The sequence below is a fragment of the Trachemys scripta genome, chromosome 13 (genome assembly GCF_013100865.1).
Source record: "Trachemys scripta elegans isolate TJP31775 chromosome 13, CAS_Tse_1.0, whole genome shotgun sequence".
Classification (NCBI taxonomy): domain Eukaryota; kingdom Metazoa; phylum Chordata; order Testudines; family Emydidae; genus Trachemys; species Trachemys scripta.
In genome coordinates, this window is record NC_048310.1 from 12,442,190 (window position 1) to 12,468,900 (window position 26,711).

The following is a 26,711-nucleotide window of genomic DNA, read 5'->3' on the forward strand; positions in this document are numbered from 1 at the left end:
AAATAATGTAAAAATTTCTTTCTTCAGCAAATTGGTTTTTGTCAAATAATTGACCCTCAACCATCAAACGTTTGGGGATGCAGTGACCGAGTAATATTTTGGTAAGCAAAAAGGCCAAGAATTATCCATCAATAAATTGCATGTGAGATGGCATGATAAGAATGATAGGGCCCACCACAGATAATGTTGTTGATTTAAGACCTGTTGAAGAGTGATGCATTGTGCTCTTTAGGTATAATTGCCCAGCCTCAATTGTTTATCTGGGATGGATGTCCATGAAATGCATGGCAGTATTTATAGATTCACTTACTCCTAGACGTAAAGGCCAGAAGGGACCATTATGGCCATCTAATCTGATGTCCTGCATTACACAGGAATGAATTTCACCCAGTAATTCTTGCATCAAACCCAGAACTTCTAGTTTAGCTGGTGCATATCTTTCAGAAAAACATCTTACCTTTATTTGAAGATTTCAAGTAATGGACAATCCACCACTACCCTTAGTAAATTGTTTTAATGGCTAATTACCCTCATTTCTAAAATATGGGCCTAATATCTTATCTGAATTTGTCTAAATTGTCTTCCAGTCATATGATCTTGTTATGCCTTTGCCTCCTAGAGCAAAGAACCCTCTACTATCAGAAGTATTCTTCCTATGCAGGTTCTTGTAGATGATCATCAAGTAACCTCTAGTAAATTTAACTTCATAAGTCTGTCCTGGTAAAGCAAGATTTCCAAATCTTGAATCCTTCTTATAAATCTTTTTTGAATCCTCTCAAATTTTTCAATATATTTTTAAAAACTGTAGACACCAGAACTAGACACAGTGTTCCAGTGATGGATCGCTGCTCATCTGGAACCTCACTTCGACCTTCCCACCTTGGGCGACTCTGCCAGGAGTGTGAACTCCAGACAGCATTGCTCTCAGGATCCTGGGAACGATTAAGTTGTTCCACCACATCGAGGTCGCGATCCACTGGGACTTTGTGGAGAATTCTCCTTAAATCTGGATGCCTGCCAAAATTTGTTGCCATTGCCATCCTCTGATTCTTCCAGGACAACATGTCTATGTTGGTTGTCAGCAATGGATCTGAAACGGACCCCTTTCTAGTAAAGACAGGAGTTAAGCACGGCTGTGTCGTCATGCCAATCCTTTTCTCCATCTTCCTTGCTGTCATCCTCATCATCACTGACAAGCTCTTCTCCTGACTTGACATCCAATTCAGAATGGATGGCACTTCAACATCATTCAGCTCTGATCCCAGACAAAGACTATTACTAAATCAATCATTGAGCTCCAATATGCAGATGACTGTGCCCTGTGTGCCCACTTGGAAGAAGATCTTTAAAAAATAGTAGACATGTTCTCTGAGGCCTACAACCAACTCAGCCTCACACTCAACATCAAGAAAACTAAAGAAGTCCACCAACATACTCCAGATCACCAGGATCCTGCTCTTGTAATTCAGATCAATAAAGAGACACTGGAGGATATTGAGCACTTCCTTTACTTCGGCAGTCATCTGTTGCAGAAAGCTGACCCCGATGAAGAAATTCAACACCGCCTTCAATGCGCCAGTGAAGCTTTTGGACATTTGAGAAAAACATGTCTGAAGATTGTGACATCAAGAATTAAACCAAGCTTCTCATGTACCAAGCCATTGCTATCCCTGCTCTCTTGTATGGTGCTGAAACCTAAGTCATGTACAATAGACACCTGAAGGTTTTTGAACAATACCATTAGTGGTGCCTCTGCAAGATCTTCCGAATCAAGTGGGATGACCGACATACCAACATCAGTGTTCTGTCCCAAGCCAAAACCTCCAGCACTGAAGCTATTATCATCCACCACCAACTCCGTTGGGCAGGTCATATTCTTCAAATGCCAGAAAATCGACTCCTGAAGCAGGTCATGTTCTCACAATTGAGCCATGGCACACGGACAAGGAGTGGGTAAAAAAAAGCACTTCAAAGACACCCTCAAAGCCACCATGAAAAAGTGCAGTGTTGACAAACTAATGGGAAATCCAAGCCTTCGACTGACAAAAATGAAAAAAGAACCATGTGTCAAAGATCCCAGTATTTCAGGAAACAACAGGAAATGGAGAAATGGGAAAGGACTCAGTCCGACTCAACAATCTAGATCTGCCCCTTCCATTGGGAAATGTCTGCCCCAATTGTGACAAGATCTATGGATCCCAGATCAGTCTCATTAGCCACCCGCGGATCCACCAGCAATAACTGGCTACCATTTTACGAAAGACAACCATCTTCGAATTCTGAGGGATCGCTGACATGCAGTGATGGTCTCATTGATGCCATAAAGAGAATACCACTTTCTTACTCTTACTCGATATTCCCCTATCTATCCAACAATTGCGTTATCTGTCTCAGTCGCAGCATCTTATCCCTCCATCAATCTTTGTGTCATCAGTCTTTGTGTCAAAGTTTACAACCAATTATTTTATACTTACTATTGAAGAAACCTTTCAGCAACATTTTTCAGGAAATGATTCTTCAAAGACCTTGCATAAACAAACAAAAATCCTTTTGCTCCCCTCCTTGATAAAGGTATTGACTTTTTAATAGATATTTTGAAAGATATTGTTATGAGGCCAAGAACAGATCCCTACAAGATGCCTCTATAACCCCCACATTTGATGAAAATTCCCCTATAATGATGATCCAGGCAGTTTAAAGTAAGTTAAATAGATGGTCTCCATATTTCTGTAAATGCTTTAGAATCTCAGAGCTAATATGATGGTGTAGTCTAATATATTGTATCTTCTGTAATGAATCTGTATCAGCCAGCTTCCAAAACACTATCTCCCAGGTTTGAGGGGTCAATGCACATTTTAAAAAGATTAGGTATTTTATACCATTTTAGGAGAAAGAGCTGTTTCCAATAAATGTACTGCCTGCAACATTTTCTTTAAAAGGTTAGTTCAATTCAAGTTACTTATTTTGTCTGTCTTCTATTATTTTTTAAAAATGTTACATTCTTTTTAGAAAGTGATGAATTCCAATTACAGACAAAAGAAAGTTTTGAGTATAAGGAAGCAGGGTGGATTGATTTAAATTGAAGCAATTTAAATCACCGCTTTTAATCATGATTTAAATCAACAATCAGGAAACCTTGATTTAAATAATTGATTTTAATCTTGTTTTGCATTTGTACTTTTTAGTAATTTTTCTAAAGGTTGATTCTCATTGGATGGTAGCCATTAAAACGTATTGATTTGCAACTAAATGTATGCTTTATATTAAAATTAGTACTTCTGTGTACTAACCAGGATGATACACTATATTGTACACATTTATTTAAGCAATTATATAGCTTAATTTACATTTATTCAGAGTCTAAATTTTTATTTTTTTATTATGTGAGAAAATGGTGAATGATGCATTTCTTATCTACTAAATAATTAATTTTTTACTTGTGAATTGTGTCAAACTCAATTTGGATGGAAATTCAAATTCAATAAATAATGCATAAACAGCATTTTAAAATGTGTTTTTATTAGTTAAATAACACTATCTTCAATATGCTGGTTACATAAGAAAAAGGTTTATCAGGAAGTATACCGAAACATACTTTGCATTTAAAATGAATTGATTTGTTAAATAAAGGAAGCATTAGCTGTAGTTAGTGCATGTAACATTGTTTCTGGTCACTATGTACTTCAAGATTTTGTAAAAGGTCAACAAGCTTTCCTGCTCTTTCAACTACTACTGGTTTCTTAACTTTGAATGAACTAGTCACTGAACTCCACTAATTGAATACACTGAAACTAAGAAAATATTCTCTCTGTACCTGCCAAAGAGGCTATTGCTGTTGAAAGCTGGTTTAGCACTTCACCTGGCTCCAGGAGCTTGGTCAGTGACTTCCCCTAGTGCGGTGGTTTGACTTCCTTTAAAACTTGGCAGCAAATGTACCACTTAATATTATTTAATGTAATTTAAATCATTTTAATAGATTTAGTGAGTTTAGGCCTTAACATAGGTTGTCATTTTCAGATTTAATTTTAATTTTTTAAAAAAATTTTAAAAAAACCCCACACAGTTATATTTAAATTAAAAAAATAATTCAAAAATTTTTAAATTAAAAAATTGATTTTTTTTTAAATCACTGATTTTCATCCACCCTGCAAGGAAGATGTTTAATACTAATTTCTCTGCCACCATTGTGTTGCAGCTGTGAAAACACAGTTTTCAGTGGTAGCTGTCTAAATTGCATCTGGAACCATGTGTTCAGTCCTACTGGCTAAAGGAATAGTTTCCCCATGTTGTCCCATATTGCAATGGTTCTCAACCAGAGGTCCGGGGCCCCCTGGGAGGCTGCGAGCAGGTTTCAGAGGGTCTGCCAAGCATGGCTGGCATAAGACTTGCTAGGGCCCAGAGCAGAAAGCTGAGGCCCCGCCAAGCAGGAATGCAGGTGGGAGCCCCAAGCTCCACCACCCAGGGCTGAAGCTGAAGCAACTTAGCTTTGTGGTGTCCCCTGTGGCGTGTGGCCCCAGGCAATTGTCCTGCTTGCTACCCCCTAACGCTGGCCCTGGTTTTATAAGCAGAAAAAGAGTTGTTGTGGCACAGCTGGGCCATGAAATTTTTACAGCATGTTGGGGGGCCTCAGAAAGAAAAAGGTTGAGAACCCCTGCATATTGGATCACTGCACATACCTATACACTTGCCCACATTCTGTTTTATATTTGCATAAATCTTTAACCTTTCTTTCCAAAGTGGGATGACAATACACACCTTCCTCATTTGCATTTCAAAATCCAAGTGCTTATTGTTTCTTTGAATGTATTTAAACTTACTGCATTATGCATGTCTGAGTCACTAAAAAAAAGTGTCATGTATCTGAGTAACATAAATCCTATAGAGTTTAATAATCCGCCTTTTTAAAGATCAACAGTCTTCTATTTGTTGAATTTTTGTAAAACACATATGGTGTATTCGAGAATCTGTTCAGAACATAGGTGGTTGTAAAGAATATTTCGACATGCACTAGTTTTAAAAGGATACACCTAATGTGATGATCAACATGTAGGGAAGGAGATCAAATGTATTTTGTATTCTAGATGTCTGTTTTATTCAAATTTCCACAGTGTGGTGCAGAACTCATTGGAAGAGCTTGAGCTGAGTTGGTTTTTACACAGCACTATCGAGATCGATATCCCTCCAATATACCTTAAAATAGGAGAGGCATGGTTAAGGCTGACCCCTGAAAAGTTTTCACAAAGCACAAATAATTTCCCTCATAGAGTTTTACGCTGAATGAAGGAAGCTTTTCTTCTGGAATGAGAAAGGTTTATCACGGTCACTTTTAGAAGACAGCTTGGTGAGACTGTACCACTCAGATACACAGAAAGACATCCTTGGAAATATTGTTGTTTAACTCCTGCAGAGCAGAATGTGAATTAAGAAACAAAAATTTAGTAATTGTTTTCTATTGAAATTCACCAATAGTGAGTTTCCACTGAAACAAGCCAGGTCTCTGCATTTCAGAGCTCAGAGAACACCACAGGGCAAAATAGCTCAAGTAGCCTTGCCTTGTTGGTACATGAGTTCACTGGTCCTGGCTGGCTTTATATGACTGATAAAATACTTTAGTTCACTACTTAAAACACTCCCTCAGAAGTGTAGTTGTCAAACTGAGTGCCAAGAAGGGACTTGAAATGGCTATCTGAGAAACTCTGTTTTCTAATACTTTTAAAAGTTTTCTAATATTTTCTAGGAATTTTATAGTTTCTGGAAGCTGCAAGTAATGTAGCCAGTTTTACTGATACCATTATAATGTCCTTAAAACATGTCCTAGGTTATTACACATTAATTGTTTGAATGAATACTTAGAGACTTCATGTCTTCAAGCCAAGTTTAAAATTAAGGCTTGACGGGAATGTTCACAGTGGTAATCTACAAAGAAAAATATGCATATATCCGTACTTACGAAAACTAATGGTCTGTAAACATTACAGAGGGTATATAATTTTTCATCTGTTAGCTATACTTACAACATGGGTCGATACCAAACCTTTCCAATTTCTAGTCATTTTCTCTGAGTCACTATTGTGAGAAAATATGTCTGTTTGTAGTATGTATTTTTGTCTAATTGGTTAAAATATCAGTATTTTTTGTCAAATACACTCTAAAAGCAAAGAGCATGTCCTGCCATTGATCTGCATACAAAACTCCTGTGAAGTCCAATTGAAATTCCAAAGACAGGATGATACAGGATACAGCATAAGATGAAGGAATACAACTTTGGTACTTTCACTAAAGTAAAAGGGAACATTTGTTGGTCACGGATCTAACAGAGCTGGACCAGCACTTGTTGGCATTCTGGAGGTCATCTGAACACCTATTTAAGAGACAGTAGGCTACCTGCCTATAAAAGCTTCCCTGCTTGACTGTAAAAGGTTTCTCTGGGCCTACAGCCACAAAAACATGTCCTTATTATCAATGCCTCAATCTTCATACAGTAGCCTATTATTATCCCCGTCTCATGGGCAAAGAGTGAGACTCTTCCCCAGCTAATTGCAAAATATGGCAACTGTGCTCAAAGGGATGATGATGCAGGTGGGTGTGGAGTAGCAGCATTTTCAGTGTGACCCACAATGAGGTACAAGTTGCCTTCTGACATTCAGTCAGCCAGGGAAGAATTTTAGTAAAGTTGGGCCTGTGGAAGTGTCCTGAGCTGACAAATCTATTTTAGAACTCACTAAAGGCGAAGACACTGGGTTGAAGATTCTCTCCCCCAACTCTTGGCAAAAGGGAGAAGGAAGGGATTTTGATAACTTGGAAGGAGTCCCTCCTCATGTCAGCTCTGGTGATCAGGAAAAGGAAGCCCTAAATTACCTGTTCCTGCTGGTCAGGAAGGTGGCTAGGATCCACCTATCTCCCACCCTTGTGCTGCACTGGAGGGTTACTAATTCCTTGGGTTGTGAACACTAAGGTGAAGGGAAAAGCAGCGGCCCAGCTCAGGCACAAGGAACTGTGTAGTGGAAGGGAAATGGGAGCCCATTAACATGAACACTTTTCCTCTTCTTCACTCCCCCAAAGTAATTCTCCAATTCCCTGCTATAGAACTGTTTTTTTCACATGTGTTCTATTGCAAGTAGCCATCCTTTTCCTTGACTAGATCAGGCTGCCATTCAGCTAGCATCCACATGCTTGCACAGGTTGGGAAGTTCTCTCTTGGTTGGGCCCTGAGGTAGTACTGTCTTGTTTTCGCTGTCTGTTTGAAAACCCCTCTAAAGGGGCTTCATAAAGAGGAAGAAAGGAAAGATCAGACTATAGCATTAGCAGTTGATGTTTTAAAATATGTAAATGACATATTCCCCTAAGAAACACTAGAATCTTTTATATCAGATATTTCCCTAATCATCTGTGCCGAAGGCTGTCGATGATGCCTTAGCAGAAGTCAAAAAGCATTGACATTACACCATTATTAGCTTTTGATGCATCATTTAAACTGTGCTAAGTTCATAACTATGCAGAACCAAATCCCTCTAGCACCTTGAAATGTAAGGTCAACCATGTTCAGCGGAAGGGTTTTTTTATGGAATTTTTACTATACTTCGCTATAAGGCTTTTTATTTGTTATATTTACCATGCTTTTCAGCTTTTGGTATTAGTAGACATGAGTGTGTGATGAGCAGGGAAACTACCAGCTAGCACAGCAGGGGTTAAAGAGAGCCCTTGGACCCAGCTAGCCCCGCCCGGCTATACCTGCAGCCAATGCCAGCCTGGAGGTGGGGAGAAAAGAAGAGAGACAGGCTCAGTTTGGGGCTGACTGGTGAAGAGGCGGGAGCTAACTGCCCCCCTACTTGAGGGGAAGGAGTGCTAGCCGGTCAAGGCAGCCAACAGGGAAGAAGCACTGTCTCCCCAGCCAAGGGAAACTGCAAAGGGGACCTAGGAGCCTTCAGCACCTGAGCTAACTGAGTGAATGAACCCCACAGACATTGTGGAGCTCGCCCTCACCAACTTGCAGCAGACCTGCCTGACAAAGCCTGGACCATGGTAGGGTGCTGCCCAAGACCCAAGAGGGGACCCTATAGGAAGCAAGCCACCCAATAAATTGGACTAGAGGGGTCATACCCCAAACTGAAAAGACTGGTAGGAATTATCCTAGGGCAGTGGATTTTGCCTCTCTGCTAGGAGAGACCTGCCCCACACCCCCATTCAGGGGTGGACATACACAGGTCCCTGGACTGGGACCCAGTGGAGTGGGAGGGCCTGGGTCCATCTATGCCTTAAAGACTGAGGTTCCTCAACCAAGCAGGGGACTGAGAGCCACATGCTCTAACCATTAGGCTGCCTGGCCCTCCAAGCTACCTGTTATAGTATTATTATTACTATTCTAGTAAAGAAGAATCAGTTGGAGAAGAAATGAAAAGTTAGGCCTTACTATTACTATTAACAGACGTGAGTCTTAGCAATCAAATAAGTACCTAGTCCTGGGAAGGTGATACACCAAATATTACAAATCTGGTGGGACACCTCCTTAATCAAATGCCATTGCATTTAGAGGTGCATGTGTTCAAATACACATTCAAAACATCCCTACAGTTCTGGCTTTAGGTCTTAAACAACCCTAGGTCTTAAACAAACTTTCAGGTATGATATTCTGGTACACATGCAAATTAAGATCTCATCAGATAACTGCCATCATATTTCAGCCCATGAATAGCAGAGATGTTGCAAGATTTTGGAATGGCCATCTGCTGAGGCCAGCAGGAGCACCAGCAAGTGGAAAAGCACACTTGGGGGAAGAATGGGGTTGTATGTGGATAGACGCTGTCAGATAAAGATACACAAGAAATCAGTTTAATTTGGGAATCTAGAATTTCACTAGAAAATGTAACGCTGAGCCAAAAGTGGTAGCTGTTACCGAAGGAATTCTGGTTGTAGCCTGAGAATGGAAACAGCTACCGAGAATTTTCTCCTTAGCCTGTAGACTGTGATTTAGTCACAAATCCTGAAATGGATTGTGAAGAATTGGGGTGTGAACATTCTAACATTGAAGGACGGGGCAGTAGTCCAAAAGCAGTTGGGTAGCACAAGTATTTTTATTGTTCATTATGCAATGTCCCTCTTCTCTGTGCACTACACAGGCTACCAGAACAGTTATTGACAACCCTGGAGAAAATTTGCACAGTTAAGTGTGCAAATAGCAAGTCCAGTTCACAAGCAAAAGAAGCCTTTGTCTTCTAAACAGGGCAGGTTGTCAGTGACATTTGATTAGAACAGATGCAGCAGAGAAAATAACAGTGGCACAGTTGTGGAAGAATTTAAAACACAGCCCACACTGGATTGTCAACAACGGGTAACTACACACGTACTGTGATATTTGATACCACATCTAATAGTGAGAGCTGTACTAGCGTTGACAGTCACTGCAAATACTTATCTTTGGTGTCAGAAAGCGAGTTTGTTGTTGCAGGGTCAGAGAATATTGATGGGGAAAAGGATCCTGCTTGTGACAAAGCTGGGAAAGGGCAGACAAATTACTCATCCAGGAGAGATTGTCTTACTCCATTTCTGCTAACAATTCCTTGAAGGGGCAGCAAAATCCATAGTTCATACAAACTGTGAACCAGGTCTGACCCAATCCATATGGTGAGCAGTGATGTTTATTGATGGAAGTGTGTCCTATTGATGTTCAAGCAAAAGGTTGACAAGAACAATTCACATCTGTTACATGTGAAAGAAGAAAACCACGTTGCCTCCTTATTAACTTGTAATTTCGACAGTGACCCACTTGATAAATGTGGTGCAACATGCTGTTTGTAAAGCCTTAGTCAGCAGGGAGAGATGGCAAGGCCACGTTGGCACCCCTGCTTTAATCTGTCATCTGATGCAAGTGCATGCCAGTGCACGGGAAAGGCACCAGAAGTCATTTATTGCTGGAGAGGACGCGTCAGGAGAAGAACATGCAGGGAGGAGACTGAGTCTTCTTGCTGTGACATCAGAACATTCTTTACTAACTGAGGACATGGGAGGGGCAGATTGTTCTACTGTCCCTTCTCCTACTGTCAGGTCACAAACAGTATCCCTGGTACTAAATCTGAGGGCATTATTTATTCCCTTAGTGCCCCCCAAATTACTAACAGACCACTAATGGGTTCAGCAAGGTCTGAAATAAGTAAGAGTAAATTCTGAAAAACTGATAAAGGGAGAAACCTGGTGCAAAGCACCTGTTTACTAAGCATGTTACTGAGGTCTTTGCTGCTATGAGAAACAGGCCCTGGTTCTCATGGGGGGACTTCAATCATCCTGACATCTGCTGGGAGAGCAATACAACGGTGAACAGACAATCCAGGAAGTTTTTGGAGAGTGTTGGGGACAACTTCCTGGTGCAAGTGCTGGAGGAACCAAGTAGGGGCTGTGCTCCTTTTGATCTGCTGCTCACAAACAGGGAAGAATTGGTAGGGGAAGTAGAAGTGGGTGGCAACCTTGGCAGCAGTGACCATGAGATGGTCGAGTTCAGGATCCTGACAAAAGGAAGAAAGGAGAGCAGCAGAACACAGACCCTGGACTTCAGAAAAGCAGACTTTGACTCCGTCAGGGAACTGAGGGGCAGGATCCCTGGGAAAGCTAATATAAGGGGGAAAGGAATGCAGGAGAGCTGGCTGTATTTTAAAGAAGCCTTATTGAGGGCGCAGGAACAAACCATCCCAATGTGCAGAAAGAATAGCAAATATGGCAGGCAACCAGCTTGGCTTAACAGAGAAATCTTCGGTGAGCTTAAACACAAAAAGGAAACTTACAAGAAATGGAGACTTGGACAGATGACTAGGGAGGAGTATAAAAATATTGCTCAAGCATGCAGGGGTGTTTTCAGGAAGGCCAAAGCACAATTGGAGTTGCAACTAGCAAGGAATGCAAAGGGTAACAAGAAGGGTTTCTACGGGTATGTTAGCAACAAGAAGGTGGCCAGGGAAAGTGTGGAACCCTTACTCAATGGGGAAGGCAATCTAGTGACAGATGATGTGGAAAAAGCTGAAGTACTCAATGCTTTTTTTGCCTCGGTCTTCATAGACAAGGTCTGCTCCCAGACTGCTGCACTGGACAGCAAGGTATGGGGAGGAGGTGAGCAGCCCTCAGTGGTAGGGTGACCAGATGTCCCAATTTTATAGGGACAGTCCCGATTTTTGGGTCTTTTACTCCTATAGGCTTCTATTACACATCACCCCCTGTCCCAATTTTTCACATTTGCTGTCTGGTCATCCTACTCAGTGGTGAAAGAACAGGTTAAGGACTATTTAGAAAAGCTGGACATGCACAAGTCCATGGGTCCAGATCTAATGCATCCGAGGGTGCTAAGGGAGTTGGCTGATGTGACTGCAGAGCCATTGGCCATTACCTCTGAAAACTTGTGGCGATCGGGGGAGGTCCCAGATGACTGGAAAAAGGCAAATATAGTGCCCATCTTTAAAAAAGGGAAGAAGGAGAATCCGGAGAACTACAGACCAGTCAGCCTCACCTCAGGCCCTGGAAAAATCATGGAGCATTTTGGAATCCATTTTGAAGCACTTGGAGGACAGGAAGGTGATCAGGAACAGTCAACATGGATTGACCAAGGGCAAGTCATGCCTGACCAACCTGATTGCCTTCTATGATGAGATAACTGGCTCTGTGGATATGGGGAAAGTGGTGGACGTGATATATCTTGACGTTAGCAAAGCTGTTAATACGATCTCCCACAGTATTCTTGCCAGCAAGTTAAAAAAGTATGGATTGGATGAATGGACTATAAGATGAATATGGATGGATAGAAATGGATGGATAGAAAGCTGGCTAGATTGTCGGGCTCAACAGGTAGTGATCAACAGCTCGATGTCTAGTTGGCAGCCGGTATCAAGTGGAGTGTCCCAGGAGTCAGTCCTGGGGCTGGTTTCGTTCAACATCTTCATTAATGATCTGGATGATGGGATGGATTTCACCCTCACCAAGTTCGCGGATGACACTTAGATGGGGGGAGGGGTAGATACGCTGGAGAGTAGGGACAGGGTCCAGAGTGACCTAGACAAATTGGAGGATTGGGCGAAAAGAAATCTGATGAGGTTCAACAAGGACAAGTGCAGAGTCCTGCACTTAGGACAGAAGAATCCCATGCACTGCTACAGGCTGGGGACCGACTGGCAAAACGGTAGTTCTGCAGAAAAGGACCTGGGGATTACAGTGGACAAGACACTGGATATGAGTCAACAGTGTGCCCTTGTGGAGGAGGGATTTGATAGCAGCCTTCAACTACCTGAAGGGGGGTTCCAAAGAGGATGGAGCTAGACTGTTCTCAATGGTGGCAGATGACAGAACAAGAAGCAATGGTCTCAAGTTGCAGCGGGGGAGGTCTAGGTTGGATATTAGAAAAAACTATTTCACTAGGGAGAGTGATGAAGCACTGGAATGGGTTACCTAGGGAGTTGGTGGAATCTCCGTCCTTAGAGGTTTTTAAGGCCCCGCTTGACAAAGCCCTGGCTGGGATGATTTAGTTGGGGTTGGTCCTGCTTTGAGCAGGGGGTTGGACTAGATGACCTCCTGAGGTCTGTTCCAGCCCTAATCTTCTATGATTCTATTGTTCTAACCCTGTGACCCTTTCTGTGAGAGACCCATGACTCCACAATATACTGCAGACGACCATGCCCTGATATGAAATGCCAAACAGTATTTAAAAAAAAACTGTGCCAGAACCATTCCTATGTTACTTTGATGGGAATAGAGCGTGTCTCTGTATGTAATATAGGAGAAAATCCTTCCAGCGTAACATTATAAGTTAGTGATCACTAACACTCTGCACCAGCCTGGAGCCCCCTCCTGCACCCAACCCCCCCCCACAGCCCACATCTCTCACCCTCTCCTGCACCCCAATCCCCTGCACCAGCCCAGAGCCTCCTCTTGCAGCAAACTCCCTCCCAGAGGCCGCACCTCTCACCCTCTCCTGCACCCCAATCCCCTCCACCAGCCAGGAGACCTCTCCTGCACCCAAACACCCTCCCACAGCCTACACCTCTCACCCTCTCCTGCACCCCAATCCCCTCCACCAGCCTGGAGACCCCTCCTGCACCCACACACCCTCCCAAAGCTTGCACTTCTCACCCTCTCCTGCACCCCAACACTCTGCACCATCCTGGAGACCCCCCGCCCCCAATAGCTAATTTTTTTCAAGCTTTTCTTTCCCTCCTAGTTGCCTCAATCTCTTTTCTTTAGTTTTCCTTTTATAGATAGATTAAAACAAAACCATTTTGTATTTTAGCCATCATCCCCCTCCTCATTCATTAATAGGCCTCCTTTCTTCCTCATATTCCCCAATCTCTGATATTTTTGAAAAGGATTTTAATCCACTGAATCCTAACATGAACAAATTCTATTTTCTGCTGCCCTTAACTTTTTCCTGCAAGCCTTAATGGACTTTGTGTGCTGTTGTTTGGTTATCTCCCTTTTTCATTTCCTGAACAAAGCTGTTATCCTCACATTTGTGAGTTGTCTCTTATGAAGTTACACTGATCACTTCTTGGTCCTTGCATTCTTTTTTTTCCCACAGGATTTTTTTCCTCTGGTGTCTCTTAGGATTCTCGAGTCTTTTTCTACACTCAGGGATTTTCATACTTTTTCCCATTGCACACTAAATTTCTCAGTTCTCCCAAATTTGCTGCTTTGAATTCTAATTCTCTAGTTCTGTTGCATTTTGTGAAGCATTCCTTACTATGCTGCATTCAAGTAGCTTGTAATCAATAGCTCCAAGAACTTCCTTGTTATCCTTGTGTTCTCAAAAAGTTCCTTTTCTTTTGTTCTCACCAGCAAGATGTCGATCCAGGATGGTTTTTCACAGGGTTGGAATCTCCGCTTCTTGACTCCTTGGATCACAGTGCTGTCTTCTACGTAAGCTGGGAGTAAGAGCCTTTTGAACGGTGATGCACATTTAGCCATATTGGCTAACCAATAGCTATCTGGGTAACTAACTTGTTTCTTGTGAAAGGTATTCTGCAGTACGGAGTTCACTGAAATTTGTGCCAAGAAGTTTTCATTCTTGCTCTTCTCCAATCCTGAGGATTGTCTTTCTCTTCCTGTATCTCTAAGTATTTCTCTACCATTTTTGCCACTGAAGTGTAATTCACTGACTTGGTAAATATTGTACTTCCTACTCCCCATTGCCACCTCCTTTTCTACACAGAGTTCATCTGACATTCCAAAATGGGAGTAAATGATCATGCCCCAACTGAGATTGTTATGCTCCAGTTTTTCGTTATTAGACTCAACCCACAAAGTTTCAGTTATGTTCTCTTTGTCATAATCTCCATCATTTAGTATTACTTCAGGAACTTCTGGGTTATTTCCCATTCTCCTTGTATTTTTGTGGAGACACTAGTACATGAATGCACCTTTTTCTATAATTCCTGTCATTCTGATTACAGTACTTAACTTGTGATGCAGACTGTATTCCTCATCTGTCCTCATCCGCATGAAAGTACATGTTTGATTATTGGATCCATTCTCACATGTGACTACTTCATTTAGAGCTGCCATAACAAAACCTGCCATTTTTGAAAGTGGGAATTTGTTACATCCTTGCTTAAGTGGAAACCATCAAATACAGTCTCTTCTCATCACAGAAGGCATTCTGATGATCCATGAACACCAACTCTCCTCCATCCATGCTTCTATCCGTTAACCTCCAATATTTTCTCTCTACTCATACTTGTCATCAGAAAATTTTCTGAGACGATCACCTGCCTTGACTCCCTCTTCAAAAGTTCCAGAAGTCATTCTTGATTCTAGCAAAACTCCATTTGTGCACTTTGGTCCTACACGCACTACACTCAGCATGAACTCCCCAGCAGTATTCAGGATATGCTCCACCTTTCTTGTCACATTTCCGACACTGAAACACCTGCTATCCTGTCACAAGGAGGTTTCTGAAAGAGGAATTCATCCAGTATAGTCATTTGTTAAATGTAATGATTTTTATACTACATCTTGTTAATCAATCCTATAAATTAATGAGGTTTTAATAATTTAAGACATTCTGTTATTAGTTTGAGGAAACTCCAAACGCACAACATTTTAGGGGAAGATCCATCTCCCAACATTAAACATTAAAAAAAGGTAATCTTCAATAGATACAGTATAGAATTCAGTTGTCTGTAGTTATCAGTTATAATTTAAACAGCATTAAACATTAAAAAAGGTAATCCTTTTACCAAACCTTATCATACAGTCGTGTTCTTTTTGTCCTCCTTCCCCTATCATGGATGACTAATAAGCTACGTGAACAGAAGCTATCTCCTTTACAATCAGCCTGTTATACTCACTGATGTCAGAGCATAGCTTATAACATCACCGTTCATCACAGTGAATGAGAATGTGATGCTGTAAAAAATGAATTTTGGCCTCACTGAAATGGAGCAGATTTGCTGGACAAGAGGTAGCTGTTTACAATAAAATATATTGATAATCAGCATTTATAAGAAGGGTAATAAGGAAAAAGTATATAGCTATTTAATAAGGTTTCTGTGAAATGTTACTAAAATAAAAGTTTGAATAAACTACCACTTGCACACAACAGTAAACTAGATATTTTCAGATTAATGGGAAGAAAACATAAAATTGTATAGAGTGTGATACTTCTGAAGATGCACCCCAAAATCTAAATTAATGGAAAGCCCTGGAATAAATCCTCCCAGCACAGATCTTGAAATGATTTCTCTGGTCAAAGCAAAATTATAAAAGAGGAGAAAGCTATTTTAGGCCATTAGAAATACCTTCTTTTATTAATATATATTTACAACAACATTGATTTTACAGGTTAACTCATTCTACACGTATCACTAAAATGCCTTTTAATTTATTGTAATTTCTTTTGCAAGGATTTTCAACCAGAATGGAGGTGGTCAGTTACGTTTATTACTACTGTCTATTAAGCATAACATATTTGCACATGCCACAGCATGTGGAGATTCTGGGTGACACTGCCATCCATCGGCAGCTGAGGATGGACTACCTAAGTTGTGCCAGGGGTTGCACCAGCCTCTGGAACAACCCAGCATCAGGGGCATACAAAGGTGGCTTAAAGCCAGTTTAGTCCCCACTCCCTCTGGGCTGCAGGTTTTGTGCTGGACCTCCAAGAGGCATAGCAAAAATCACATCCCAAGTGATATAACAGCAGTTTGCAAAGAAAAGGGTATTTTTGGCAGACATTTTTTCAGCACTATTTTCATTGTCATTGTCTATCACTAAGTAACCCCATGCTATTCAGGTATCAGGATGTACTCTAATGGGAGATCTATTTCCCATGCTTCGCTAAGTTACAACAAGAATCACTGGCTCCTACACTGTCCATCTGTATCAACCTAAACAATGTCAAGAAAGATATGAGAAACCTTAAATATACCCTGCAATATACAGGTCACTGTTTAAATTATAAATAATAACTACAGAAGACTGAATTCTACACTGTATCTAACAATGACAACATTACAGTTGATGTGTGATAAAAGAAAATAGACACACCATATTTCCCCCACAGCCTTACAACACTAGCCATCTATAGGATAAGGGCTTTGAAATAAATATAGCTATTGTGGCACTGTTGTTAAACAAATCAAAAGACCAGTTTTCTTTCTCTAGAAAATAGAAGAATAATCTTATTTTTCTTTATGTAAAACATGTTGGGGCTCATACAGTTCGATCATCATTTCTACCACTGTAAATATTACAGGTTTAAATGATTTGATACGAACTTTACATAATTCCACGCACTTAAATAAAAAGAATAGTTAAGTCTTTCATCCAGCTTGTTGACAATACCAATATGATTATGGCATAAAATATATTATAAAATTATTTCCCAAAATATATGGGTAAGAGGTGACAACAAATAATCTACACTGATGAAAATATACAAAGCCAAGAAAATGCAACAGTGCTAAAAGTCAAATGAATGGACAAAGAAACATTATTCACTGAGTAGTTAGCCATTACAATTCCGCCTTTGATGGAAAAAAAATCAGCTAATTTTCCTCAGTATCAGATCACATTTGAATTTCACAATTATTTGCATTAGGTTTGTTCTAAATATATTTTAACTTACAAAACACAAACAATTACATCAGTGGTCGGCAACGTTCGGCACGCGGCTCACCAGGGTAAGCACCCTAGCAGGCTGGGCCGGTTTATTTACCTGCTGACACGGCAGGTTCAGCCGATCGCGGCCCTCAATCGCCGCGGTTTGCTGTCCCGGGCCAATGGGGGCGGCAGAAAGCGGCGCAGGCCATGGGATGTGCTGGCCGTGGCTTCCTGCCGCCCCCATTGGCCCGGGACGGCAAACCGTGGCCAGTGGGGGCCGCGATCGGCCGAACCTGCCGCGTCAGCAGGTAAATAAACTGGCCCGGCCTGCTAGGGTGCTTACCCTGGTGAGCGCGTGCCGAGTGTTGCTGACCCCTGAATTATATAATTACATGACAATTTTGAATAAAACACCAATCTAAGTGCAATACATTTTGTATTTTTACATTTTTGTAGTTGACCAAATGCTATCAGAAAAGTTATGATGTGATTATATATGTACCTAGACAGCGAAGGGAAATATACTCAGTTTAATTTTTTTTGAGAAATTTACTTCATCTTGTATATTTAATGGTGATTTAACTATAATAGAAAGTATATTTCCAATAGTTTATCCAATCAGGAACATGGTCATCTCATGCACATTCCTGAGTTAACCTACATTTGGAGGAAGTATATCATGCTCTGGATGAAAGAACTTCATCAAGATGGTCATAAAACACTAACGCGATAGAAAATCATTTGGTTTACAATAGGTATTTTCATACTCAAAATGTCCCAAGCAATTTCCAATGCAATGAGGAAGTTGGATACTGGTAACACAGTGACAATGTAGGTAAACATGACAGTCGTTGTGTGCACAGTAATGTTTTACATAGCTTTTGACACCAGAGTCTGTTACTAAGCCTGTACTACACTTAAACATTAGATTGATCCAACTACATCGCTCAGGGCTGTGAAAAATGTTGTGCCCTGAGTATAGGGGGACCAGACAGCAAATGTGAAAAATCAGGATGGGGGTCGGGGTAATAGGAGCCTATATAAGAAAAAGACCCAAAAATCGGGACTGTCCCTATAAAATCGGGACATCTGGTCACCCTACCTGAGTACTGTACTATAGTTAGGTTGGCCTAACCCCTGGGGTAGATCTGGCTTGGTCAACAGAAGAATTCTGTTGACATAGCTACCCCCTCTTGGAGAGATGGATTAACTACATTGATGTAGGAAGCATCTACACTACAGCACTATAGTGGCACTATAATGGCACAGCTGCAGTGCCACTGTAGCAGCAATTATGTAGACATGTCTTGAGAGGGAATATTGGCAGAGTTATCCCCTATTCTTTTCTTAGAGTATTATGAAACTTTTTCTTTAATATGCAGAACTACAAGATGTGAGTAGAAGAAACCTCAATTTAACTTCTTACTGAAAGGTTGACACCTAAATTTAACTTCTCATCCAGCAGATTACCCAATCTAGAACTACATAACACTTTCACCACTGGGTACAAGATCAAATTTAACGCGGATTTGTATCCAGAAAGCTTCACTCCACTGTGAGACTTCTAACTGAAGTAGAGTAGTATTTGTACAAGTTACCTTAATTTAAGTAAAATTAAGTCTCCCAAATACTATTGGTTGTGATAATCCTTCAGTGACACAATGATACAGAAGTAAGTTTATGGTCAGTTAAATTGCTGATTCGTCCTAAAGAGACTTGATAAAGCATTCTCTTTAGCAGCCGTTTTGCTTAAATGTAATAAGGCCAGATCAGCAGCCAGTGTAAATAGGCTTATTTCAATTGCAATCAGCGTTACAGTCAATAGAGGTATACCAATTTACACCAGCTGAGAATCTGTCTCGATATACTATATTTTTCTGCCCTCACTCCAATAGAATTTTCATTATTTATAAAATCATTTGCTCCTGAAGTCATCATTCTCTGCTTGTGACATCACACATATTCCCACAACAAACAATTGTTATGTCAATAAAGAGGTTGACTTCGGTTTGGAAATAAGTGTATTTACTTCTTAAACAAACATTCTGTTTTCAAGTAAGTCGCCTCTGTAATGAAAGAGGAGGGCGTGAACTTGTTTTAAAATAAATTTCCCCTTCCCAAATGTTTTCCATAAGATAACAGCAGTTTAAAGTGTGGCTCTATACTGAAAAGTGACTCCATGAAAAGAGCATTGTGTGCTTCCATCTTTATTACGGACTGGTAATCATATTAGCTCGGTTTACAAGCCAAAAGTCAATTTCTAAACCCTAGTTCTGTAAACTCAAACGGGAATGTGAAATTCAAGTTGTAGTCTTTCTGATTCACACATCAAGACAGGTTACAAATATTCTGTGGACCATATTCTGCCCTCATTTACATCTGTGGAGCACCACTCTTTTCAGATTCTGTCCTCACTGATAGCTGTGCAGAGAGCACAGGTATAATTGAGAGAAGAATTTGACACTGCAACTCAGTTGGAGCTTAATTAACAATCCTGTTGATGATGTGAGCGGGAATAGACTGCAGCCCACTCTCACATAGCCGTATTAACAGGAGTAAAATGTAGTTAAATCTTATTTTTGTCACTGATGTAGGTAGACATGAATACACTTAGGCATTGTATCTCTTGATTAAGACAGTTTCATTTTTAAGAAGTCACTTTTCCAAGTAAAATAGCACTTTAGTGGCTAATAGTTTTAAATAATGATGAAATTACTGTGGTCCAGAGATATCTACCTGCCACATTCCTCTCGAGAGACTTAGCTGCTAATTCATTAGATCGCTGAATTAAGATACTGATTAATAAACTACCATAATTGGGATTTCCAATAGTTTTAAAGAACTATGAGAAAATATTTAAGTTTTAATCTCATTGTTCCAAAAGCTCTGATTACGTTGGTTTACTATAAACAATGAGAAAATATAGACAATTTTAGCTCAAAATAAAAACTACACTTCAAAACAAAATGCCCATGATCTTCAAAAACTTCTGCATGTTATTGATAAATGATATCAGCTATTCATCATCATAAACCAGAGCTTATGTTTTATTGAACTAAATTGCATTCTCTTTGCTAGAAAAAACTTGTGTGCAGTGGTCTGAAGTAAAAGTTTTGTTTTTTATACTGTCATCTCATATTTAATACCAGTGCAATAGCCTTCTTAAGAGACCTAATTCTGTTAAGAGAGGGTCTTAAGTGAACTCAAGATGGAGAAAACAAAAGGATATACCAAGGCAATGACAGCAAAACTCATAGCACCAATGAGAAATGTTGAAATTTACCCTTGATTATTTTACCTGTTCTCTGTTACTGAGATTAATAAAGACATTATATCAATACATTCAACAAGTTGTCTAAACTAGAAAGCTCAAGAGTGCTATGCTACTGAAGGTCACTGTGGATATGCTGTTGCCAAAGTTTGTATTTAATTTTTTATTGGTCTAAATACTGTGCTATATATTTCTTAAATATTTAAAAAGATTACATCGCCTGAGCAAATATCGACGTAATAAAGAACCTCCTCACCCACCGGGAGAAGCTCAGAGTCATAATTACGTCAAAACAAGCAAACCAGAACTGGCCTTTTGTTCAACCTGTGAATACATAGCTGTGCTTGAGATTCTATTCTATTCTATTTCGGTTCTTACACTGTGCTCATCATCATAATGTCTGAGTGCCTCTCCACACTTCAATTTAATCTAAAATTTATTAAAGGGAAAATCTTAAGTGAATTTCTACACAAAAAAGAATATTTGTTTCTGTCTTAGCACCTTCTTTCTAATAATATTTGATGCAAGATATTATCCTCAAGTGTAACACATCTTGATTCTAAGATACACAAACCTAGAACCCTATTATCAGTAAGCATAGAAATCTCTAGGGATGCTCTTCATTTTGTAGAATAAATGAAAACTAATTTGTAATCCTAGAGAAATAGAACATATTTCAAGCAGAGATGACTAGAAGCCATTTGATATTGAAAAGTGTAGCAGGACAACATAAAATATTATTGTTGTTTTGACTGTAATCTTACATTTCCTTTAACCTCGACACATGCACTAAATTTATCTTCAAGTCAACACTGTGTTGAAAAAAAATCTGTTTTTAAAATAATTGAACAATACAAAATGGATGAATTGTTATATATATAATCACATATCTAGATTTCAAAATTTAAGGGTTTGCACTGAATTATATTTCTCATATGTTACATAATGTAGATACAACCAAGTAAAAATTTTAACATGGGTTAGATGGGTAATAATGCAGTGTACTCTTTTTAGTCATAACTACTGTAACCGTAATCAGCTGTAGTAAAATCATTTTTAGCCAATACCATTTGCTTACTATTACAGAAGTAACTGCTCTTGCATGATTCATTGAACTCCAGTAAAAATCTTTGAAGGACTGAGATATTGTTAAGGCAGTTCTACACATACTTAGTAGATTCATAAGGTGTATCTACAATTAAAAATGTTATGCAGGGTGCTTTAAGCCCCAGATCATTCAGAAGAGCAATCTGTTAAAGGTCAAGTATCAGAGGGGTAGCCGTGTTAGTCTGAATCTGTAAAAAGCAACAGAGGGTCCTGTGGCACCTTTAAGACTAAAAGAAGACTAACCTGTTAAAGGTGACAATCATAAGCTATTTAATATGCATCTTGATATCAGAACATTTTATCTGTCCAAAAAAGCAACAAAAACAATGCCGCATACAACCAAAAAATAAGGTATGGACTCCAAACACACGACATGTTCATGGTGATAACATCATCTCTCATGCTACCTAACTGATATTTGACATCACTACCTACACAACTGTTAGAAGCCTCTTTCTAAAGACTCCAGAAAACCCAAAGAGATCTTTAGACGTGGGGGTTGTATGTGCGTGTGTGGGAAAGTTTAGCAGTCATTTAACCAGAGCCTAACAACTGCCAACTTGCAGCATATCAGAATATAAACTATTCATCTTTCCAGTGGTTCTCTCTGGCCCCAGTCACAAGTACCTTCACAGTAGAAAGGGTTTTACACTGCATAGATTGAATTGCTAATTTAGCACTGCACATACTTTTCCCAGCAGCTTGACATAAATGCAATGATGTAACACCATGTACCATCTCAGAAGGTCATGTTCTAGACATATCAACAAAGTAGAGGTGGAGATCCATTCTTTCACTCACCTGTCCTGATGGAGACAACTCTCCTCTATTGATAAGCAAAAACAGCCCAAAGGGAATGATCAAGAATAATCCACAGGCTGAAAACTACAGCATTCAGCATTGCCTAAGTTAAGTTCATGGTACAGTCAAAGATGGCTTCACCACCTAGACTAGAGCCTTTAAAATGATCATGCTTCGATGTGCTTCCTAGGTTGCAAGTCTGGATTTCACATAGCATTTTCATGGCACAATACACAATATTAAATGCAGAGCCCATCTCCCATTTCTATAGGTCATCTGCTCATTCAGAGTAACGCAGGGCTCATAAAAGAGCATAGATTTTAATTAATGAATAGGAGCTATAATAACACAGCCAGTGTCAATGTTAGCGGTATGTGTTTGTTACCTTCCAGAACTAATCTAAACATGTACTGAAATGTCTCTGGGGTGCAAGATTATCTAAAACTTCTCCATGCTTCACAGAAGTTACAAATAGGCAGTAAAAGAAGGGCCCAACCAAACCTTTACTTCACTGAAAGTTATGGGCCAAAGTCATCCTTGATAGATCTTCTATAGACTACAATGGAGTCAGAGCACAGATAAAGTTGACACAATGCCGTTAATAACTAATTACAAACTGACACTACAAAATCTATGACGAACCAGCGAAAACAAGTTGACAATATTAATTTAGATCAGTACACGTCTCTGAGCATTTAATCTCACCTATGAGAGTCCAATTTCTACTTACTTCAAGGAAACTTAAAGTCCAGTTCAGCACAAGAAAGACGCAACTGATCAATATCGTACATTAATTACGCCCTTTGTTAGGGGATTTCAAAGGCAATAGCCATGGTAAAAGGGAAACGCTGATCACACATCCTGTGAGTTTTGGATGCAAGACCCCAAATTCTACAATCAAAATAGAGAACACGCCTAGCTACTCTTACTGCACCAGACCCAGGCGCATCCTGGTATATGAGCACTGCAGAAACCTTGACACTTGGATGGAACTGGAACATGACAATTTTTGGTTGCAAGTCTCATAGTGTACAGTTTAAACAAAGACGTCTAGCCATTCCAATTTCACTTGAAAAAAGGTGGACCTTGATGCATCCTGATTCAGTAGCAGTTATAGGACCAGATATGATTTTTTTATTATTATTTCAGTGATGGACTTTGGGGCTTGGACCACATTTTGACAAGATTCAGCTGGATCCATTCGCTGGAGCCAGGTATTTGCAGTGCCTGGGTCCAAATTCTCTTGTGGACCAGCAGGAGGGACTAGACTTGCTCTTGCTTTGGACATTTAAAATTGGGTGCTCGGGGTCAAAATTTGGCTGGATCCAGCAAGACCCTACGGCCAGGTTTGGTTTTTTAGTCGGAGGTCCAGCTTTTTTTTTTTTTTTTTTGGCGCAGTAGGAGCAGCCAGACTTGTGCAATGGTACAAATGGGGAGCTTGGAACCAAAGACGGGCAGGATGCAACGAGCTCCGGCTTTTCCCTCCCTCCCGTGGCCGCTGTGGTCCAACCAGCCACCAGGGAGCTGCCCAAACTTTGACAGCCACCCCCTGCTGCCCCGATCCCCTCCCCGCCAAGCCCCCGATCTCCTCCCCAGCCGCCCCCCAGGCGCAAGGTGAAGCAGCCGGGCGTCTGCTCCTGCACTTTGCACGGCCAGGCGCGGAGCCGCCTCCATCCCTGCGCCTTCCTCCCCAGCAGCGCCGCGGCGCATTTCCCCCCCTCTCCTCCGCACTAATCTGCAGATTCAGCACGTCCAGCGCCGCCGCTGACTTTACCTGGACTTTCTCCACTCTCCGGGCGGCTGACACCTCCCATCCTACCGCTAACTCCGGCTCGCGCTCACTCCTTCCTCCTTCTCCCTCCTGCAAGGCCTGCTGCACTCCGGCCCCACGGAAAGTAGGGAGCGCGAGGGAAAGAGGGAGCCAGGCAGGGGGAGGGAGGGGAGCGCTCCATCCCGGTCCCCCCTCTCCCCGCCGCCCCAGCGCACACGCCGGCCCGGCTCCCCCCCCACCCCCGCCTGGGCGATTTCCTCCCCTCTTCAGGAACTAACCAGGCTCCGCTAAGCGTTTCCGAAACAAACCCCCCGCTGCCGCGGCTGCCTCCCCTCCCCGCCCGGCCGCCCTTGCCCGCTGCCCGCCCGGCTGCGGCGTGCAGCTGGCCCGGGGCTGCCCCCCCGGTCCCCGTACCTCGTAAAGGTCCCCCGAAGCCATGCTGGGCTGCGGGACTTGGCTGCTCGGCTGCCTCCTCGCCACCTCTCCCTCTGTCTCCCCCGCTCGCCGTGGAGTAAACTGTGTTTTGCAGAATGACAGGCGCTGGGGCCGGCTGTGCGCAGAATCAGAGGCGAGGAGAGACGGCGAGCGAGGGAGGCAGCGGGCGGGCGGGCGGCGGGGCTGGCTGGCGTAACCAGCTCTGGAGCAGGGCGCTGCGCGCTGTGGCTTCTCTGGCGCTGGCTTCAGCCACCCCCCGCCCCCGTCCCCCCTCCAGCCGAGGGGCGGGCTGCGCCCGACACACGCCGCCGGGAAAGTCCCCGGGCCCTCCGACGTGCCGCCTCCCCGGGCAGCCGGGTGCGCTTCAAACTCTTTCCACGGCCCGAAAGGAAAGAGCGAGGGGGAGCCCGGACCTGCGGTGACCCCGCACCGGCACAGCCAGGGCAGGGCAGCTAGGCGGGAGATAGACCGGCCTCCAGCCCAAGGTCAAGGCAGGCTGTGGGGCTTGCAGGGGGGTAGTGGAGTGGTAGGGATTTCTGGGAGCATGGGGGAGCTGCTGCCTGCCATCTCCCTCAGGGACAGGATGACCACCATGAAGGAACCCAAGGTGGCCAGGTCTTACTTCAACCCCATCCACCCAAGGACTGCTATCAAGGACATGGAGGTCTGATAACCCTCCATGGCCACCTGTAGGGAACGATGAGGAGATAATGGCACCCTTCAAACCCCTCTCCCTTTTCCTTCTGCGCCACTGGCCACTGACTTCCTCCATGTCCCACCCCATCAACGGCCACCACCACCAGGAAAATGGAGGTTTTCTCATGGCTTCATTCAACTATCCTACACTTGGAGTGGCCACCATCAATGGAGCTGCCCATGAGTGGCTTCAAGACCCTCCTCCAGTAGATACAGACAGGTAGTCAACGTCATGAAACAGTGTCTTTATGGAGAGTGAAATATGGAACAGATTCTCCGTTCCACTTTGCTCCTTTCTTGGAGCATGGAAGGCTCACCGACTTGCTCTGAAAGGCATTTACCCCCTTCTCAGCTCACACCCCCTTTATTTGCAACATAGGTGTCAGAGGTGAGGAGTCGTTCAGAGAAATTTCTCAGAAGAGGAAACTTGCTAGGTACCTTGTGTTCCACCTCTGCTTTGCCTCTAATCTGAAATGTTTGGGAAACCCATTAGGGTTTGGAGCCCGGGCAGAGGATGAGGAGAGTCCACTGGATGAAGGAGTCTTAGGTACATGTGTAATGTCAGCCTAATACCATATTATTAGAACAGAAAGGTGCTAGCAGACTAGGATGGATCAGCTTTGCCCTTGGGCAAGGTTGTCCAGGAAAAAAGCAACCGGGGATTCCAGCTGAATGGATTCTGCTGGGACATACTCCAGAATGCCCAGACTAGGAGTCTTTCCCTAGATCTGTTTAGCCACCATGCCCCAGGAATGTGCTGAACACCCATGGAGCCTCTGCTTTGCATAGGATGGGATGGGAGCTGCATTTTTTGTGTGCAAAGAAACCATCTGGAAATGGGCTACATTTTGGAGAAACTGATTAAAATGTTTGAGGAGACAAAAGACTCTTTTGCAATGGGGTGCCATTACAGTAATATAAATGATTCTCCTAAGACTTCACAACCCCAGATCTACCCAACCAGAGAGACTTATCCCCCCAGCTAAAAAGTGATCATCTTCTCAATAACAGCTTTCTTGACAATGGAGAAGAAAGCAAGTAGATTCTGGTTAGCTAGAACCATTGCATCTTGACTTCATAGAGACCCTGTTGTCAGCAGCACAGTGTTACTTGGTTTCAGATTTGATGTTTTCACCTCTCTGCAAGGCACCACTGTAAATAGCATGGTCCTTGTCACAGTGCCTTGACAGATGACATGGATGCTGTCAGGTGTGTCTATGTTTTGGCCCTGTTTTCTATTTGCCCTCACTTGATTGGTATTTGTCATTTTGGTTGTACGATCTCATCCTTTTGAATGTTTCTATAATACACATGAATGTGAGATATGTTAAGAGAGACAGATTTGAATACAAGGTGGAAGCCAGTGATAAAATATTATATAGTAATTCTACTTTGTTACTAGTAAATATGGTTATTTTTGGCATTGCATTGTCTTCTGAATTTTCATTTACAAGGAAGGATTCAAATAGAATAAGTACTAAATACTCTTGTAAGTAACAGAAATTTACCAATGCTCAGTACTTACAATTGATTTTTTTTCAATTTTGTATTCTCTTTTACCAT

The 26,711-nt window shown here is 41.8% G+C and overlaps 1 protein-coding gene across 1 annotated transcript in view; it reads right to left on the reverse strand.

Annotated features, from left to right (window-relative positions):
• CDYL2 (chromodomain Y like 2) overlaps window positions 1-24,701 on the reverse strand; it is a 79,110-nt gene extending 54,409 nt beyond the window's left edge. Inside the window, exon 1 of the mRNA XM_034788597.1 lies at window positions 24,432-24,701. Within this exon, the coding sequence (XP_034644488.1) occupies window positions 24,432-24,455 (24 nt within the window). The 5' untranslated portion in view covers window positions 24,456-24,701. The remainder of the gene's footprint in view (window positions 1-24,431) is intronic.
• Window positions 24,702-26,711: the final 2,010 nt, after the last annotated feature.